This window comes from Pipistrellus kuhlii, unplaced genomic scaffold (assembly GCF_014108245.1).
Source record: "Pipistrellus kuhlii isolate mPipKuh1 unplaced genomic scaffold, mPipKuh1.p scaffold_m20_p_3, whole genome shotgun sequence".
NCBI classification, from domain to species: domain Eukaryota; kingdom Metazoa; phylum Chordata; class Mammalia; order Chiroptera; family Vespertilionidae; genus Pipistrellus; species Pipistrellus kuhlii.
In genome coordinates, this window is record NW_023425529.1 from 151863376 (window position 1) to 151883063 (window position 19688).

The following is a 19688-nucleotide window of genomic DNA, read 5'->3' on the forward strand; positions in this document are numbered from 1 at the left end:
GTAATGGTGGTAAAATATAATCTGTTAAATTTTCAGGGCTGAGTATTTTTAAATACTAATAAAAAGATGAAAAAAAAACATTTTGAGCACTTAAGTATAATGCTATGTCTTCTACATTTTGGACAGGTGTAGTGTATAGTAGAGTTGGTTTAGTTTTAAGTGTTTTTGGTACAGATGTTTTATGTTATTCGTAGTTTCCTGAAAGTAAAGATAATATACATTGAGTCAGCCAACCCAAACATTCTTAGAGCTTGGCCACTTAGACATTTCTTGGTTATTCTGGGATAGAAACTGTCTCCAGTTAGGCCAAATTTAGCTTACTCCATTCTTCGTGAGTTTGTCTAATGGGACAGAGTCCTGAGGTTTTTATCCTAGAGATTTAATGTGTAATGCATATTTATTAGAGTCTGTGTACAGTTGGCCCTGGAAAAACACGAACTGTGTGGGTTCACTTATGCGCAGATTATTTTCTTTTTCTTTTTTATTTCAATAAACCTTTATTGTTCAGATTATTAAAATTGTTCCTCTTTCCTCCCCCCCGCCATAGCTTCCCTCTACCCGTTTCCTACCCCACCATCTGCCCTTACCTCTCCCCACACTGTCTTCATCCAAAGGTGTAAGATTTTTGTTCAGTCTCTTCTGCACCCCCTACACTACTTTTACCCCTGAGAATTGTGTCCACTCCCTTTCTATGTCCTTGATTCTATTATATTCACCAGTTTATTCTGTTCATCAGATTTTTTATTCACTTGATTTTTAGTTTTACTTGTTGATAGATACGTATTTGTTCATAATTTTTAGCTTTACCTTTTCTTCTTCTTCCTCTTCTTAAAGAATACCTTTCAGCATTTCATATAATACTGGTTTTGTGGTGATAAACTCCTTCTGTTTTTTTTCATTTTTTCATTTTTGTGTGTGTGTTTTTTATTTTTATTCTTATTTTTTATAATAAATCTTTATTGTTCAGATTATTACAGGTGTTCCTCTTTCCCTCCACTTTCCTCATAGCTCCCCTCCACCTGATCCCCAACTTCACCCCATGGCCTTATCCCCCACCCCTGTCTTCATCCATAGGTGTAAGATTCTTGTCCAATCTCCTCCCTCACCCCCTGAGAATTGTTAGTCCAATCCCTTTCTATGTCCCTGATTCTATTATATTCACTAGTCTATTTTGTTCTTCTGATTTTTTTATTCACTTGATTTTTAGGTTCGCTTGTTGGTAGGTATGTATTTTATGTCTTTTGTTGTTCATAATTTTTACCTTTACTTTTTTCTTCTTCTTCCTCTCCTAAAAGAATACCCTTCAGCATTTCATGTAATTCTGGTTTGGTGTTGATGAACTCCTTTAACTTTTTCTTGTCTGTGAAGCTCTTTATCTGACCTTCAATTCTGAATGATACAATAGCTTTGCTGGGTAGAGTAATCTTGGTTGAAGGTTCTTGTTGTTCATCTTTTTGAATATTTCTTGCCTCTCCCTTCTGGCCTGCATAATTTCTGTTGAGAAATCAGCTGACAGTTGCCGGGATCGATTTGGCTCAATGGATAGAGCGTCGGCTTGGGGACTGAAGGGTCCCCGGTTCGATTCCGGTCAAGGGCATGTACCTTGGTTACGGGCATATCCCCAGTAGGGGGTGTGCAAGAGGCAGCTGATCTATGACTCTCTCTCATCGATGTTTCTAGCTCTCTATCTCTCTTCCTTCCTCTCTGTATAAAATCAATAAAATATATTAAAAAAAAAAAAAAAGAAATCAGCTGACAGTCGTATGGGTACTCCCTTGTAGGTAATTAGCTGTTTTTCTCTTGCTGCTTGTAAGATTCTCTCTTTGTCTTTTGCCCTTGGCATTTTAATTATGATGTTTCTTGGTGTGTCCCTCCTTGGATTTCTCTTGTTTGGGGTTCTGTATGCTTCCTGAACTTGTAAGTCTATTTCTTTTACCAGGTAGGGAAAGTTTTCTGTCATTATTTTTTCCATTAAGTCTTCAATATCCTGCTCGCTCTCCTCTGGCACCCCAAAAATCCGGATGTTGGTACGCTTTAAGCCGTCCCGGAGGCTCCTTACACTATCCTCACACTTTTGGATTCTTCTTTCTTTCTGCCTCTCTGGTTGGGTGATTTTTTTCTCCCTTATATTCCAGATCTTTGGTTTGATTCTTGGGGTACGTTGAACTATAGTTGAGTTTCTGTATATTCTTTATTTCAGACATTGTATGCTTCATTTCTGACTGCCCCTTTCCATTTTTTTTGGTATTCTCTTTAAGGTCCTTCAAGGTCTCACCAAGCTTCTTGGAGGTCTCATCAAGTTTCTCAAGGTTTTTAGAAGATTCTGAGTAAACTTATAAATGTCATTCTGAACTGTGTGTTGTCCAGTAGTTTACTTTCCTCCATCTTTCCCATTCATGACATGTTTCTGTGTCTCCTCATTTTGACTGATGGAGTGGCTTTGTGTGGTAGGTGACCTATAGGGTCCAGTAGTTCAGCTTCCCCAATTACCTGAGGTAGTGGCTTTTGGTATATCCCTTTGTGGGCTGAGTGCAAAGTCTTGGTGTAATTAAGCCTTGATTGCTGTTGGTACACTGGGAGGAATTGACCTTCAGGTCAATTGTCTGTGAGGACCTGCTCTGTCTATAAGCACATGTGTCAAACACAAGGCCCGCGGGCCAAATCTGTCCCGCCAGGCCTTGCAATGTGGCCCGCACTGCGCTGTCATCACTGTACTCTGCTGCGTTTCCATCACAATGACAGTTTATGACTGTTCAGTAAACCATTCGGCCCGCGATTTAGGCTGGATTTTAGATTTTGGCCCCTTCTCTGATTGAGTTCGACACCCCTACTATAAAGGAAGAACTGCTGCGCTGGAGACACGGTTTGTTTCAGTGGGGCTTTGGTGCTCACTGAGTCTGTCTCCCAAATGGATGTGAGGGGTTGAAACTGACCACTAGGAACACTGGCTTCTGGATCACCAATGGGATACAGTTCATTTGCTTGGGACTTGGTGGGTTTTGTTGCTGGAGCTTTGTTGCTGGAGCTGCAGTTTATTTCCTTAAGCTGCAACAATACCAGCCATTTATATGCCGAAGCAGCTGTGTGGTGCCTGGGCGGGTCTGTAGAATCTGTGGGCGGGGCCTCAGGGCAGGGTCTCAGGGCGAGGTGGGGCCTCAGGGTGGGGTGGGGGTCTCAGAACGTCACTAGGTTGAGGCGTGGCTAACAGCAATGGCTGCTGTCAGCCGTCCCAGCCCCCCCCCCCCCCCCCTTTTCACATTTCCAAGTCCCTGCTTCCCTGCGATCCAGCGCAGTAAACAATGATTGCTGCGTGCACCTCTGCAAGAGTCGCCCTCACTTTGGACCGATGGCTGACAGACCAGCTTCTCCCCGTAGGTCCCCCATGTGATCCCAGAAACTTGATTTCAAAGTGATCGGGAGCTTGTTTCCTGATTGGGTTGAAAAGAAAAGCCGTGCGCCCAGTTGCCCGCCACCAGCCTGATTCGCGTGCCTCCATACCTAGGCTCCTCAGCTTTTCAGCGCTTGCGCTCCCTTCTCTTTCAGCCAACCTTCCCTTGGTTTCGGATGGTAGATGTCCTTTATATTAGTTTTAATTTTTAAATTGTTGTGGGAGTGACAGACCAATTGCTCACCTATGCCGCCATCTTGGTTTCTCTTTCTCCTTTAGCTTTTTCTTATCTGTGAAGCTCTTTATCTGCTCTGCAATTCTGAATGATAGCTTTGCTGGGTAGAGTAATCTTGGTTGTAGGTTCTTGTTGTTCATCATTTTGAATATTTCTTGCCACTACCTTCTGGCCTGCATAGTTTCTGTTGAGAAATCAGCTGACAGTTGTATGGGTGCTCCTTTATAGGTAACGACCTGCTTTTCTCTTGCTGCTTTTAATATTTTCTCTTTGTCTTTTGCTTTTGGAATTTTAATTATGATGTGTGTTGGTGTGGTCCTCTTTGGATTCCTTTTGTTTGGGGTTCTGTGCGCTTCCTGGACATGTAAGTCTATTTCTTTTACCAGGTGGGGGAAGTTTTCTGTCACTATTTCTTCCAATAGGCTTTTGGTATCTTGCTCTTTCTCTTCTTCTGGGACCTCCATAATTCTGATGTTGGTTCACTTGAAGTTGTCCCATAGGCTTCTTACACTTTCTTCAACTTTCTGGATTGTCTTCTCTTCTTGCTTTTGCAGAGGACTGTCCTCTGGCTCTTTGTGTTCCAAATCTTTGACTTGATTCTTGTGATCTTCCATTGTGTTTTTTAGGACTCTGTATAATATTTTTTAATTTAGACAATGTTTTCTTTATTTCTGGTTGATCCCTTTTCATATCCTCATAGGTCTAATTTATTTTATTGGCCTTTTCTAGGAAATTCTTGAAAAACTTTATAACTGTGCTTTTGAACTCAATGTCCATTCTTTTACTTTCCTCCATTTCCTTCCTTTGTGTCCTGCCTCTTCTCTGCATTTTAGCTGCTTCCCTGATTTGATGGAATAGTTTTGTGTGCTAGGTGTCCTGGTAGATCCCAGTAGCACAGCCTTCCCAGTTACCTGAGGTGGACAGTCTTGGTGGAGCCCTTTGTGGGCTGTGTGTGCAGTCTTGTTGTTAAGCCTTGCTTGTTGTTGGTATCACTGGGAAGCGTTGATCTCCAAGCCAATTGGCTGTGAGGATCAGCAGTGTCTCAGCTAGGAGGGCTTCTGTGCTCCACTTGGAAGGGGCGGAGACTCACAGTGGAGCAGATAAGCTTTGGTTCCCCATCAGTCCTGCCTTAAGAAAGTCCTGTTAGTGGTGAGTCCCACAGGATTGGTTGCAGGCACGACACCATTTGGGAAAAGGCTGTTCTCAAGTTTTGCCTGCTCCCTGACAGCCAGCTTTTTCTCGGCTCAGAGTTGTCTCTCAGTGCAGTTGGGAGTTTCTTTTTCTCCCAAACGAGAAAGCCAACCTCCGGGAGGGTTTCTGTGCTCCACTTGGATGGGGTGGAGTCTTGAGGTGGTGCAGACAAGCTTTGGTTTCTCGTCAGTCCCTCCCTCAGAGGTCCAGTTCCTGAGTCCTGCAGTAATGGCTGCTGGCTACACGCACCTCCGAGAGAGCTTTGCCCACTGCCTGACAGTGCGGCCTCTCCTCGACTGGGGCTGTCTATCAGAGTAATAGGGCGGTTCTGTTTTCCTCCTGAACAAGAAAGCCAACTGCGCGAGTTAGCTGCCTGCCCTCTCCTTGTGCCAGGAGTAAGCTAGCAGTGAACTTGGCGGCTGCCTTTTCCGCGCACACAGATCTCCGCACCTCCACAGCTCCCGAGGCTCAGTGTCCCTTCTCTTTCCTTCCTAGATAGTAGAGATTCCACTCAGCCAACTGTTTGGTGTTTCAGGGCAATGTTTCCTCTGTTTTTCAGTTGTAAATTTAAAATTGTTGTGGTAGGCTGCATTTAGGTGTCTACCCTATGTCACCATCTTGGTTTTCAATATGATTGTGCAGATTATTTTCAGTAAACACACTCATCCCTTTGTATGGGGGTTTCATATTCTCAGATTCAACCAAATGCATATTAGATTCAGTATTTTTAAAATATATATATTTTATTGATTTTTTTTTTACAGAGAGGAGGGGAGAGTTAGAAACATCGATGAGAGAGAAACATCAATCAGCTGCCTCCTGCACCCCCTCCACTGGGCATGTGCCCACAATCAAGGTACATGCCCTTGACCAGAATTGAAGCTGAGACCCTTCAGTCTGCAGGCCAACACTTTCCACTGAGCCAAACTGGTCAGGGCTTCAGTTTTTTATTTTTTATTTTTTTTATTTTTAATATTTTGATTTTTTTAGAGAGTAAGGGAGAGGAATAGAGAGTTAGAAACATCAATGAGAGAGAAACATCGATCAGCTGTCTCTTGCAAGCCCCCTACTGGGGATGTGCCTACCACCAAGTTACATGCCCTTGATTGGAATCGAACCTGGGACCCTTCATTCCGTAGGCCGAAACTCTATCCACTGAGCCAAACCGGTTAGGGCTTTTTAAAAATTTATAATTCTCACCCAAGGATATTTTTCCATTGATTTTTAGGGAGAGTGGGAGAGAGGGAAAGACAGAGAGAAACATTGATGTGAGAGAAACACATCAATTGGTTGCCTCTTGCACACACCAGACCAGGGCCTGCACCCAGGCCAGGGAGGAGGCTGCAACCAAGGTATGTGCCCTTGACCAGAATTGAACCTAGGACCCTTTGGTCTAAAGGCCAATGCTCTATCTACTGAGCCAAATGGGCTGGGGCTTTGATTCATTATTTTTGCATTCCCAACTACAGATGGAAAACATCTGAGGTTGGTTGAATCCATCGATGTGAAGCACAGACTGTAGAATGAAAAGTTAAATGCATATTTCAACTGCACAGGTTGTGGGCATCTTAACCCCTGTCCCCATTTGTTCAAGGGTCACCCGTAATTAGCATTATTTCTACCAAGTAGCTCTGCATGTTTGCTTGTTGGTTATTCTCAGGGTAGTTGAGCAGTAAGTGAGATATGCATTAAGACATTCTTGGATCAAATGTTGAATTTGGATTAACTGCATATCCTTCAATTGTCAAAAGCTTGTACATGTTAGATACCTCCATACTAAGCTTTCGTTTTTTTTGAGTAATAGTGGCTTAGGTTAGTAAGTGACCTTAGAGGAAAAGAACCTAATCTTGCATTTCTTAAGAGAGCAGAGGGGTTAAAAAAGTGGTTTGCTCAAATTGTAGAGCTAGGATGAGAACTGCGGTTCCTTCACTTCCTCTCCTAGAGTTCTTTCCCAGGTGGTATGCTGCTTTTCCAGGTGTTCTCTTCCCAGAAGTAAAAACATTACTGTTTATTTTCACTCTCCAAAGCTAATTAAAACACCTAAAGTTTCTATCCCAGATTGCATTTTGTCCCTGGAAAACTCACATTTGATTTTTGCCACCAGGAATCAGTTACATCCTTTATTTGGTAGAGATTAAAGACACATACGATTTTTGCCGTTTGTAAAAGGATATAGAGACATGTTCCTACAACAGACCATTATAGACCTTTCATTATTAGGGAGTTCCACTTTATAAAATTGATAGAAAACTGGTATGCTATTTACATTCTTGTGTAAATATCCTAGTGCTACCTTGCAGCAGAGTAAATATGGGAAATTCCCAGGTAGTTTTTGCTTCTCATTCCTCAATTTGTTTTTTGCATTGGCTGAGGTTATAAGCATAGGACATGATTTTTAGGAGAAGGAATATCCTTTATCCTATTAAATTTAATGTAAGAGAAAAGTTACTGTGTCATAGCTCTTCTGCTGAAGGCATTGGGAGTTGAATTTTTATTTGTACACAGGGAGTGGTGAGACCCTCTTGCAAATTGTTTCTTTTTTTTTTTCCACCCCAAATCATGTATTTGCATAAACATTAGTGTTATGATGGGAGGTGCCACTTTTTTTTTATTATCTCAAAATAAAAAAACTTCACAATGCTTCTAACAGGCCTATGCTTAAATCTTGTAACCATTATAGCCTAGCCTTATGACTTTGGAAAAATTAAAATTTGCCTCCCCCGTCCCCTGTCCTCTTCTCCTTCCCTCTCCTCTCCTCCTATCCCCTCTTCCTCCCCCTCTAAAAAATAAATATTTTTTGAAGCCCATTCAAATTGCTGTAATTTATTTCACTTGTGGTTTTTTTTTTTTTTTTTTTTTTTTTTTTTTTTTTTGTAGAATGTTTCACACCATTCAAGACAGCACTTAATGGTGACCCGTAGTCTCTGTTCAGCAGCATATGATTCTAATGAAAAAGTAAGTATTCAAAAAATATTTCAACAGGCAAGTTGTAATGATTTTACTTTCTTGTTTCCACACAGTGTTTCAGTGGACTGATTTCATAAGTTTTATGGGCGTTCAATCTTTGTTCCTTTTTACATTGTGAGTCAGTCTGAGTCTTTAATTTTGTATTTATGCCAACAACTGAATAAATTTACAATGTGTTTCCCTTGTTTTAAGCAGAATAACTATTATAATATGAGGTGATTGTGTTTTTTCTTTTTCCTCTTAAAGACTGGGTATTTTAAACTATTGATTCTTAAAAATTTACTTTATATTAAAGATTTGTTTTGATTGTAGGCAATTATATATATATATTATACATTTTTAGACAAGGTAATTTTAGTTAAAATCCTGATATAATGTTTGAGGTGGGTAATAGGAGAGATAAAGGGACTGGAAGTGGTGATTAGAGATAAAACATGATTTAGTGTGACTATAGAGAAATCAAAGAGGGCAGAAGAAGAGTTTTGGTTAAGAAGATATGGTTCAAGTTGAAGATCATGAAAGTAGAACTGGTATGAATGGTTATTTGACAAATATTGTAGCTTTGATGTCTTCTAAATCATCTGTTGAAGCATGGAAAACTACTGAGGAGATCTAGAGTCTTGGGAAGAGGAAGGGTCCACATTATTACAGTTCAATAGAAATATAATGTGGACTAAGTTGCAGGGCATATGTAGTTTTAAATTTTCTAATAGCCACATTAAGAAAATAAATGTAAACAGGTGAGATTAATGTAATATTTTCACTCAGTGTCTAAAATGTTATTTGACATATAATCGATAAAAATAGTATCAATGAGATTCTTTGCATTTTGTGTGTGTGTGTGTGTGTGTGTGTGTGTGTGTACGTGTGTGTACCAAGACTTCTAAAGCCAATGTATAATCTACACTTCTGGCACAAATCTCAATTTGATTAGCCAGATTTGAAGTCCTTAGTAACCTCATGTGGTTAGTGGTTACTTTATTGAATGGCATAGTTCCAGATGAATTAGCTTTGATAAGCTCCCTATTATGAAATCTATAGATTAGTAGAAAGAAAAACGAAACGCTTCAGCATAGACAGTATGCCTTGGGTGCATGTATGTATGTACATTTCTGCACACCTGTTGCATTCCCATCTAAAGGTAATGGCTGTCCTAATTAGGAACACTGTAGGATTGCTTAGCTTGTATTTATTCAAGAGGCCACATTCCAGAGGGAGGGAAATACAAGTGGTTCAGCCATCTATCTCTCTATAAACACTCATAGCCTTCCTCATTAGATAATCATGTTAGAAATGGGCCCACATTGATGAAGTTAGTGGTATAATATAATTAGCTAATATATTATAGAAATTCTCAACCCTTGAATTGGAAGAGTAACCACCTAGTTGGCCTTTCATTCTTGACCTTTAAGGATAGAACCTGTGCTTGATGAAATGGTTCTGTGTTCAGTCACTGGGTTAGAGAATTCTTGATGGCTCTGAGTCTGACAATATGGTTAGCCAAATAAGAATATTGATGCATTTGCCTTATGTGAAGTTTTCATGCAGGCTGTTGGAGCATTATAAAGTGCAGGAACTTGAGACTTCTCTGAGCTTATCCACATTCCCAGAGCTTATCCAGGAAATGTGCTCATTCCCTGAGCACATTTTAAGATTGTTTATGTCTGTTAGTAAGTGTCTATATGTGTGGCAGACTTTGGTTTGATACTTACTAGTAGTTTTGCTACAACCTCATAGTGAGGGTTACAAGAATAGCTAAAATGCCTACCATATTTGTAACCATTGATAATTACTAGGAAATGAATACTTTTGTATAAGGATCTTGGTTTAGGACATTTAAAGAGGGAATCGCCCCTTCTCTTGAGATCCACTAAGCAGGTCCCTATGTTGTTGTAAATGTCTGAAATCAGATCTGTTGTCTGCTATCTTTGCCTTCCTTCTCCTTTGCTGTGCCAATGAGAGGAAAACATTGATAGGAGAGAGAAATTTTGATCTGTTGCTTTTTGTACATGCCCCAACTGGGGATTGAACTGACAAACCTTTGATGTCCAACCAACTGAGCCCCTGCGGCCGGCCTGGTAATACATAAACTGATTCTCATTTGAACTTGCCATTGACTATTTTCTTACTCCGCATTTTATCAGAGACTCACATCAAGTCAAAATTAAACTAGGTGAAATTTAATCATTACTAAAAGGATTAATTTTTGACTTGAGTTTAACAAGTCAGTTTGTTACATGTATGTTTATGAGGATAGGGAAGATTTAACTTAACAGTTTACTAGAAAAAGATCAGGAGGTTTTAGTAGGCCTTAAATTAGTGGAACACACTATGGTGTGCCTGCCATAACAAATGCAATCTTTGGCATTAATAATATAGTGTTTAAAGCTTGTGCCTAATACTCTGATCATATCACATCACAGTGTGTTTTTGACACGAATATCTGGAGATGAACTCTGGCTTTACTACTAGTTAAACTGTGACTTAGGCAAGTGCTTCGGCCAAATCAAGTCTCAGTTTTTTGTTTCTTTTTGTTTTTTTTCTTTTCATTTGTAAAATGGGGATTTTATCAGAACTGACCTCCTAGGACTATTATGAGGATTTAATTGAGATAGTGCACAAAAGGGATATGCCATAGTACCCGGCATATAGAATGCATGTGCCCTAAATGTCAGCTGCTTAATAGTATTCTTAACTTAATTTTGTACATTTGGAAACTGAGGCTCAAAATTCATAAATAGTAAGTGTAATCTTGGTGTAAACTCAATCCTGTTCTTTTCCTGAGCTGGTGAATTTACCCTCTTTGCTATACCCCTTTTCAGAAGTGTTTGGTGAGCAACTCCATGTCTGGAGTTCTGCCATCATTCCTCCAAAAAGTACCCAATGGAAGGGGTTGGGTCAGCCTATCTCTTGGTGTCCGAATGCAGTGAGTATCCTTTGTAGTTTTAGACCCTAGCAATGGCGATCTAAACATAGAGAAGGGAAAGAAGGAAGGAGGCATGGAGAGAGAACAAATTAATAGAAAATAACTTTAAAAAAGTCCTCAGGAAATTTCGAAAGTATTTCTTTCCCAGATGACATTAATTTGCACAGTTATGGAATAGCCTTCTCTGTCGCTCATGACATTTGAAAGCCCTTTCATCTTTAAGTATTCAGGTTCCTGATTTAAATGGCTTCCCTCCTCTCCCAACTCCTTGGAGTATCCTCAAAGTGCCTTTTATGTGGCTCTCCACAAATAGAGTCCCAGTTCCTTAAGTGGCAAATACTACTAAGTTTCTTCATGTTCTGACCTTTTTACCCTAGCTTTATATTTTGAGCTTGAGCAATACCCAAAAATTACTTGTAATTTTTCAGTGTTACCTTAGGCTTTCTACAGTATATCCTCTTTTTTTTTAACTTTGAAATTCTGAACCATATACATCTGTTATTTATTTAAAAGATTAATTGATATAATTATCTTTATTGAATTTGTGTACTAATTGGTAAAACAGCAGTCCTAGATTGATAAAGTCTCCTCAGAGAAACAGAACCAGCAGGAGATATGGATGGAGATTTATTGGCTCATACTATGAGGAAGGCTGGAGATCCGGGATAGCTGGCAGTGTAATTCTAGTTGATGCTCAAAGGCCTGAGAACCAGGGGAGCCGATGGTGTACAGTAAGTCCCAGCCAATGGTAGGAGAAGACCGATGTTCTGGCTCAATCAGGCAGGCAGAATGAATTTTTCTTTCTGCTTTGTATTCTATCGGGCCCTCAGCAGATTGGATAATGACCACACACATTGGAGAAGGCATGTAATTTACTGAGTCCACTGGTTCACATGTTAGTCTCATCTGGAAACATCTTCACCCTCATAGACACAACCAGAAATAATGTTTACTCTGGGCACCCTGTGGCCCAGTTAAGTTGCACATAGCCCTAAAAAAGATGTCAGGTGCAAATATACATATATATTTTTAAAACATATTGTTCATATCCTTTTAAAAAATATATTTTATTGATTTTTTACAGAGAGGAAGGGAGAGGGATAGAGAGTTAGAAACATCGATGAGAGGGAATCATCGACCAGTTGCCTTCTGCACACCCCCCACCGGAGATGTGCCCGCAACCAATGTACATGCCCCTGACTGGAATTGAACCCGGGACCCTTGAGTCCGCAGGCCGACGCTCTATCCACTGAGCCAAACTGGTTTCGGCCAAAAATACATATTTTTAAATATTTTATTGATTTTTTTACAGAGAAGGAGGAAAAGGGATAGAAAGTTAGAAACATCAATGAGAGAGAAACATTGATCAGCTGCCTCCTGCACACCCCCAAGGTGACACATGCTCTTGACTGGAACTGAACCTAGGACTCTTAAGTCCGCAGGCTGACACTCTTATCCACTAAGCCAAACTGGTTAGGGCCTTTACCTTTCAGTCTGCAAGCTGACGCTCTATCCACTGAGCCAAACCGGTTTCGGCCCAAATATTTGTTTTGATACTGATTTTTTCCTGTTAGATAGGATCACACTTAAAGATTCTGGTGTGTGGCTCAAAGGGGTAATAACAATAATTATAGCTAACACCTATTGAGTATATATTGTGCTAGGCACTATTCCAAACACTTTGAGGGTGTCAATTAATATTCTTTAAAAAAAATTATTTATTTATTGTTGAGAGTGTTATCTATGTGCCCTTTTCCTTCCCATTGACCCTCTCCAGGTCCTCCTCTCCCTCTTTTCCCCCAGGCCTTCACCACCCTATTGTCTGTGTCTATGGGTTATGCATATATTAATACAAGGTCTTTGGTTGATTACCTCCCACCCACACCCCTGCCTTCTCTCTGAGATTCCACACTCTGTTCATGCTTCGAGTTTCTGGTTCCACTCGTTCATCAGTTTATTTTGTTACTTATATTCTACTTATGAATGTGATCATGTAATACTTGTTTTTCTCTGACGGACTTACATTTTAAAACCTCTAGATGCTGTTGTTTGTTTCACATGCCAGGAAATAGGGCTCAAGAATTCTCACAGAAAAATACACACAGGAAGATATGTGCTGGGCAGTTAACCTCCAAACTGGCTCTTAACCATTACTCTGCTTCTTGGATACACCTTAATAATAATGTTGTAATAATTTGTTATGTTTACTTTAACAGTTGCTTACTGTGTAACTTCCAGTGTTTGTGCTGTTTTATCAGCCGTAGTATATTTAATACGTAGTAAAAATTAACATTATTTAAAATGCAATTCAAGGAATATAAACAATTTTTTCTTAGTATATGTTTACTGTTTACAGGGATTTATTCATCACCATTTGGGTATAGAAAAGTAGGTGATTTTACAGCCTCAAGCCTGAGGTGAGATAAGATATTTGAAGAGCCTATCTACTCAAGGCTCTCAAAGACTCAGGCTTCTATCAGGTTGGGAGTTTACTTATCTATCTTTAAGGAGAAGCTTGTCTCAGTTTGGTGGAATGAGTTACATGTGACATAATGTTAAACCAAGACTTAGAAGACCTTTTCCAATTTTGAAATTGTCACTCCCTATTGAGTTAAAATAGTGCTTTAAGTTGCATAAGAGTACTTTTAAGATTATATATAACTTTATATTTTCTTTTAGAAATATAACTAAAACTTTTGTATAGTTCCATTTAATTTACAATAATCAGAAATGATAGTGTGATAAATGTATTGCATTCAAATTACTTGTGATTGTGTTTGCAATTCTTTAAAAGGATTAGCTTGTACAACTTTAGAGTAGGAAGAGAACTTTATTAAATGGTGTCCTATTAGAAAGCTATCATTTTACATATGTGGAAATCAAGACCTGCAGATACTTTCTTAAAGTCAAATAGGTAATTAGTGGCAAAACTGGATTTAGAATTTAGAAATGGAAGTACAAAATCCATCTATTTTTTCCTGTTTTAGAAAAATATATTTTTATTGATTTCATTGATGAGAGAGAATCATTGGTTGGCTGCCTCCTACATGCCCCATTCTGGGGAAGGAGCTTGCAACCCCAGCATGTGCCCTGACTGGGAATTGAATGGTGACTTCCTGGTTCATAGGTCGATACTCATCCACTGAGCCATGCTGGCTGAGCTCTTTATGTTATGTGGCCTCAGCTGCTTCAAAATTTGATGGCTATTCAAACTTAATATTGTATTCAAATAGCATAACCTGCTTGGAATCTCTGGATATAAGCATAATTTGTATCTATTCCGTGTTATTAAAAATACTGTTTAATTCTCCACCCCAAATAAATAGAGATGGCATATGAATATCTGACTTTCCCTTGATAATTCATGACACTTAGAATTGCCCTGGATTTAGAAAATAAATGAAGTTGTCAAATAATTTTGTCTAAAGGTTTTTCATATTTTGTAATATCATTTAAAGGTTATCTTTTGACAAGAGAATTTATAAATGTCCCCTTGGTCCCTAGTCAACTGATTCTTTAACAGAATAATTATACAACCAGATTCTACCAGATGAGTTCAGTGACAACCTGGTTGTAAATGAACATGTATATAGTATTTAGTACTACTCTATGAAGTAATGTTTATTAAGATCATATCCAGTTGTGAAAAAACTTGTTTTCTGGTCCCAAAGTGAGAGTAACAATATCTTCTTATGTGTGTTTTCTCTCTTCAGACGTTTGATAAAATTCTTGTTGCTAATAGAGGAGAAATTGCATGTAGGGTGAGTAGAAGTTTAATTTTACTCGGTGAATTTTTATTATTACTAAATCCCTTTAAATGTGAATCACTTGTTAATAGATAACATTGATATATTTTAAAATAGGTTATTAAAACTTGCAAGAAGATGGGCATTAAGACGGTCGCCATCCACAGTGATGTTGATACTAGCTCTGTAAGTATATTTATGCTTTATTTCAGGGGTTTGTATATTTATGCTTTATTTCAAAAGTTTGATTTTTAAAGTGGGGGCCAGATCACGGTCCCTCAGAGAGTTGGAGGGCCGGACTATATGAACTAATTCTTACTGTAACACCTCGGCTGCGCTCACTGCCCAAAAAACCTGGCGGGCCGAATCAGACTCCTCTGCGGGCCGCATGTGGCCCGCGGGCCGTAGTTTGAAGACGCCTGCTTTATTTGAATCAGAACCTTATTTTGGGTCAAATAGAAAAAAGGTGAAAGATGTAGCTTTCTCCCCTGTGATCTGAAAAGGGTAGTGTGTGTACACACACACACACACACACACACACACCTCTGTTTAAGTACTCTTCTTTTAAGCAAAACCTGTCTTAACTGTTTTTTTCAAGGCTTTAAAAACCTACTAGAATGAAATATCTAGACTGATTGCTGGTCACCTAATAGGTTTAAGTAAAGCATGAGGAAGTTAGATTCAAAGATTAATGAACTATCTATGCCGTGCTGCCTTACAAGACCACATTTCCCCACAGCCTGACTCCAGTATCACTAAGGGACTCCTATCATTGTTCAACCTTCCTGAGTGCTTTACTGTGTTCAGCTGAAATTTTGATAAAGGAAAGGAAGGCTAATCCTAACTGGACGTGAACAAAAGAAAGTATAGCATAAAGCAGTAAATGATATATACTTTTATTGAGGATTTTTAGCAAGCAGGCTTATTTTTATTTTTTTAAGCAGTGATGAACCATGAGTAGAAAAAAATCCCATGGGAAATGAATGTAAATTATTAGAACTTTATGGAGTGAAATATAAGTAATTGTACTTTAATGTAGGTTATTGTTTTTCATTTTTGTACACTACTTTTTAAAAAATGTATTTCTTCATTGATTTCAGAGAGGAAGGGAGAAGGAGCAAGAGATAGAAACATGAATGATGAGAGAGAATCACTGATTGGCTGCTTCCTGCACAGCCCCCACTGGGGATCAAGCCCGAAACCCAGGCATGTGCCCTTCAGTCTGCAGGCTGAATGCTCTGTCCACTGAGCCAAACTGGCTAGGGCCACAAGTTCTGTTTTTATTTCAAGTGTAACAATAACCTTTTCCTTATTTTTTTATACCACAATATAGCTAATTCTCTAGGTTGTATTCTCATGGAGGTTACTGCTGGGATGGATAACATTATATATATATTGGAAACATTATATATATATATATATATATATATATATATATATATATATATATATATAATTATTTAAAAATATTTTTATTGATTTCAGAGAGGAAGGGAGAGGAGGAGAGAGATAGAAACATCAATGATGAGAGAGAATCATTGATAGCCTGCTTCTTGCACTCCCCTACTGGGGATCAAGCTTACAATCTGGTCATGTGCCCCAGGACCTTGGGACCCTTCAGTTTGCACGCTAATTATCTAGCCACTGAGCCAAACCAACTAGGGCAACATTATTTATATTTTGATTTTTTCCATATATATTTACATTTCAAAGTTGGCAGTGTAGAATAATCAATTTCGGTAAGTTCTTGCCTCAAATAGCATGACTGCCTTTCCTGATTCTTACATTTGTGGCTTTATATTTTGATGTAGAGGTAGACGGTTATTTTCCAAACTTTTGAAAAAACTAGCTGCAAAACAATTGGTCTAAGTCTTTGTCATTCATGTGGTAGTTATATATTTTAAAAACTTTAGCCACTAAAAAATTTAGCCATTCTAAATTCCATAATTTAGAATAAGATTGGCCAAGATCCACAACGGAAGCAATTCATGCTCCATCAGAAGTTCCTCCTAATATGACCTACTTTAAGTTAGTTTCTGGAATGATACCATAAGGAAAAGAAGAAGAATAATGATGGTTGTGATGGTCAAAGTTTAATCTAAGCCTCAGCCATAGGCCAAATGGGCTCTTTGGTTTTTGCTTCAGTTTCAAGAAAGTAGAAAAGGTGAATTCCTCTAGCAGTATATTTTGTTTCCTGATAAAAAATGTTACCATTATATCTAATCAGTGTCAGTAATAGGAACAGATGCATTGCTAATATTTCAATGTTTATTTTCCAGAGGTGAGAATTTTAAATGTAACTTGGAGTAAAAAATCTTACATACTTTTATATATTAATTTCACAAATTAAAATGTATTGTAAATATTATTGTGATGGTAAAATACTGCAATAGTTTATTCTAAATGCTATTAATTTTATGTTAAAAACAACTAATTTTTAAGCAGTTAAGTAGGGAAAAAGTCTGACAGTTACAATATTAAATGGTAAGTCACATGAAGGAGAGAAAAGTAACTTGCACACAATGTGTAATAGACAAAAGCTGGATTTTAAAGATGATTATGCAGTTTTTTCTTTTGGTTCCCTTCTCCCCAATCATCTTATTCACAATCATCATCACTATTGATTATCTTTTCATAATGTTGGCCATTTATTTATATTCTTAAGTGTTTAAATATAATGAAACTTGAAGAGTACTACAAAGGATGCCCATATATCCTTAATGTGGATTCACCAATTGTTAACATTTTGACACATTTTCTTTTCTTCTTTTTTTAAAAAAGTATCTTTATTGTTGCAAGTATTAAAGATAACCCCTTTTTTTCCTCCCATGGACCCCCTCCACTCCACTCCACTCCACTCGAACTCCACTCAACTCCGCAGCCTCCCCAGGCTTTCACTGCACTGTTGTCATGTCCATAGGTTATGCAATTTATACATATAAGTTCTTTGGTTCATCTCTTCCTACCTCCCATCTCCTCCCCCACCCCTGCTCACCCTTCCCTCTGAAGTATGTCAGTCAGTTGCATGCTTCAATGTCTCTGGGTCTGTTTTGTTTGTAAGTTTGTTTTGTTCATTAGAACCACATATAAGTGAGATCATATGATAATTGTCTTTCTCTGATTGGCTTATGTCATTTAGCATAATACTCTTCAGGTCCCGTATGCTGTCTCAAAGGGTAAGAGAGTTTCTCTTCCCCCACCCCTTTTTTTTTCCTAAAGATTTTTCTAAATAACATTGTCTATAACTTATATGCTAAGTAAATTACAGCCATTGTGGCATTTCACCTCCAAATATTTCAGTATTTATTTCCCAGAATTAAGGACATTCTCTTACATATCTATAATACCTATCATACCTAAGAAAATTACCAATTCTTTTGAGGAATATAGGGGACAACCTTGTGGGTGTGTGTGTGTACAATCTGAATCTGTGCCAGTGACCAGTGTCCTAGTGCACATGCTTCTTAGCCTATAATTAAGTCACTGCCCCTTCCTTAGGCAATAGTCTGTTTTCCTGGGTGTTCCTAGTTTCCCAAGTTTCTTTCTAGTTTTCTTCTGCTTTGGTTGGAGAACATGTTTTCTATTATTCCTGTCCTTTGAAGTTTTTTGATGTTTGCTTTATGGCCTGTTTTTAAGTTTTATGATTTATCCTGGAGAATGCACCATGTGAATGAGAATGTATGTTCTATTCTGCCTTTGTTGGGTGAGTGTTCTATAGATATCTTTTAGGTCTGATTGTTAAATTAGGATATTGAAGTCTTCCATTTCCTTACTGATCTTTGGGTTGTTCTATCCAATCTTAAAGTGGAGTTTAACATGCTTTTATTCCTTTAAAAATGGTAAGCAGTTATTTTGTTTGACTCAGTTTACAACATTGGTGCCAAGTAATTACGTATAGACCTGTAACTGTGCATGAAGGAGCCTACAATAAGAAATCATTAATTAAGAGACTCTTAAGTTATTATAGAAGGAATGGAGTAGAATGTCCAGGCCAAGAAATTCTCATAAGAATTCTTTGCAATTTTCAGGAAGGAGGACATTTTGATACTGTTTAAATTGTTCTAGACGTATAGAAAGAAAAACAAGATTTTCATTCTTTTTTATGAAGCCAGTATAATAATTCAGAATTAAAAAATCCGGGCAAAGAAAGTAAGTAAAAAAATAAAATTACAATGACTATTATATATTGACAGAAGAATATTAATTAATATGGAGTAGAAAAAAATAATTTACTTAAATGTGCTGCAGCCATACAGAATATATTCATGACATTTCAATATAGTTCAATATTAGAGACTATAAATTGAATATTCTAATGGGTTAGTGGAGAAAACTGTATGATCATCTTGATAGATATATAAAATATCATTTAAAAGAAATTCACATCTCCTTTTAAAATCCTTTGTAAGACAGAATTAGATGAATACTGCCTTATCATAACAAAGAGGTTATATCTCATAGGAAGCATTCTCATGAAAGTCAGGATGAAGACTGATACACGTACTATCACTGTTATTTACCAGCATTCTGGAAGTGTTCAGTAATGCAGTTAGGCAGTGCAGTTACAAAGTGGTGGACTAGAAAGGCATAAATATTAAGGATGTATTGATTTCTAATTATGTAGTCAATGGAATAACTCTTTAGAAACAGTAAGAAATATCCCTGAGGTAGTTAAATATAAAAAAATCTATAGCTTTTTTGTATATGTTAACATAGTAGAAAATGCAACTTTAAAAAAATGTAACTTGTAGAATGAATGGAAAAGAAAACAAAATACTTTATGACACGAATTTATTTATTTATTGATGCATATTTCTTTTGTAAAAATAAATCTTTATTGATCAGATTATTACAGATGTTCCCTTTTTTTTAATTTTTTTTATTGATTTTTAACAAAGAGAAAGGGAGAGAGATAGAGAGCTAGAAACGTCGATGAGAGAGAAACATCGACCAGCTGCCTTCTGCACACCCCCTACTGGGGATGTGCCCGCAACCAAGGTATGTGCCCTTGTCCGGAATTGAACCTGGGACCCTTCAGTGCGCAGACCGACGCTCTATCACTGAGCCAAACCAGCTTCTGCAGATGTTCCTCTTTTTTTTTCCTCCATAGCTCCCCTCCATCTGATTCCCTACCCCACCCCATGCGCTGTCTTCATCCATAGGTGTAAGATTTTTGTCCAATCTCTTCCTGCACCCCTCACACCCCCTTCCCTTGAGAATTGTCAGTCTACTCTA

General features: G+C 38.1%; 1 protein-coding gene across 4 annotated transcripts in view; it reads left to right on the forward strand.

Moving 5' to 3' along the window:
- PCCA (propionyl-CoA carboxylase subunit alpha) overlaps window positions 1-19688 on the forward strand; it is a 348233-nt gene that overhangs the window by 11217 nt on the left and 317328 nt on the right. For 2 of the 4 annotated variants that reach the window (XM_036454630.2, XM_045588766.1), the window contains exons 2-4: window positions 7692-7769; window positions 14421-14468; window positions 14571-14639. In XM_036454630.2, coding sequence (XP_036310523.1) covers window positions 7692-7769; window positions 14421-14468; window positions 14571-14639 — 195 coding nt within the window. Of the gene's footprint in view, window positions 1-7691; window positions 7774-13073; window positions 13188-14420; window positions 14469-14570; window positions 14640-19688 lie in introns of those variants that run through there. The other 2 variants (XM_045588767.1, XM_036454634.2) reach the window with 2 other exon arrangements.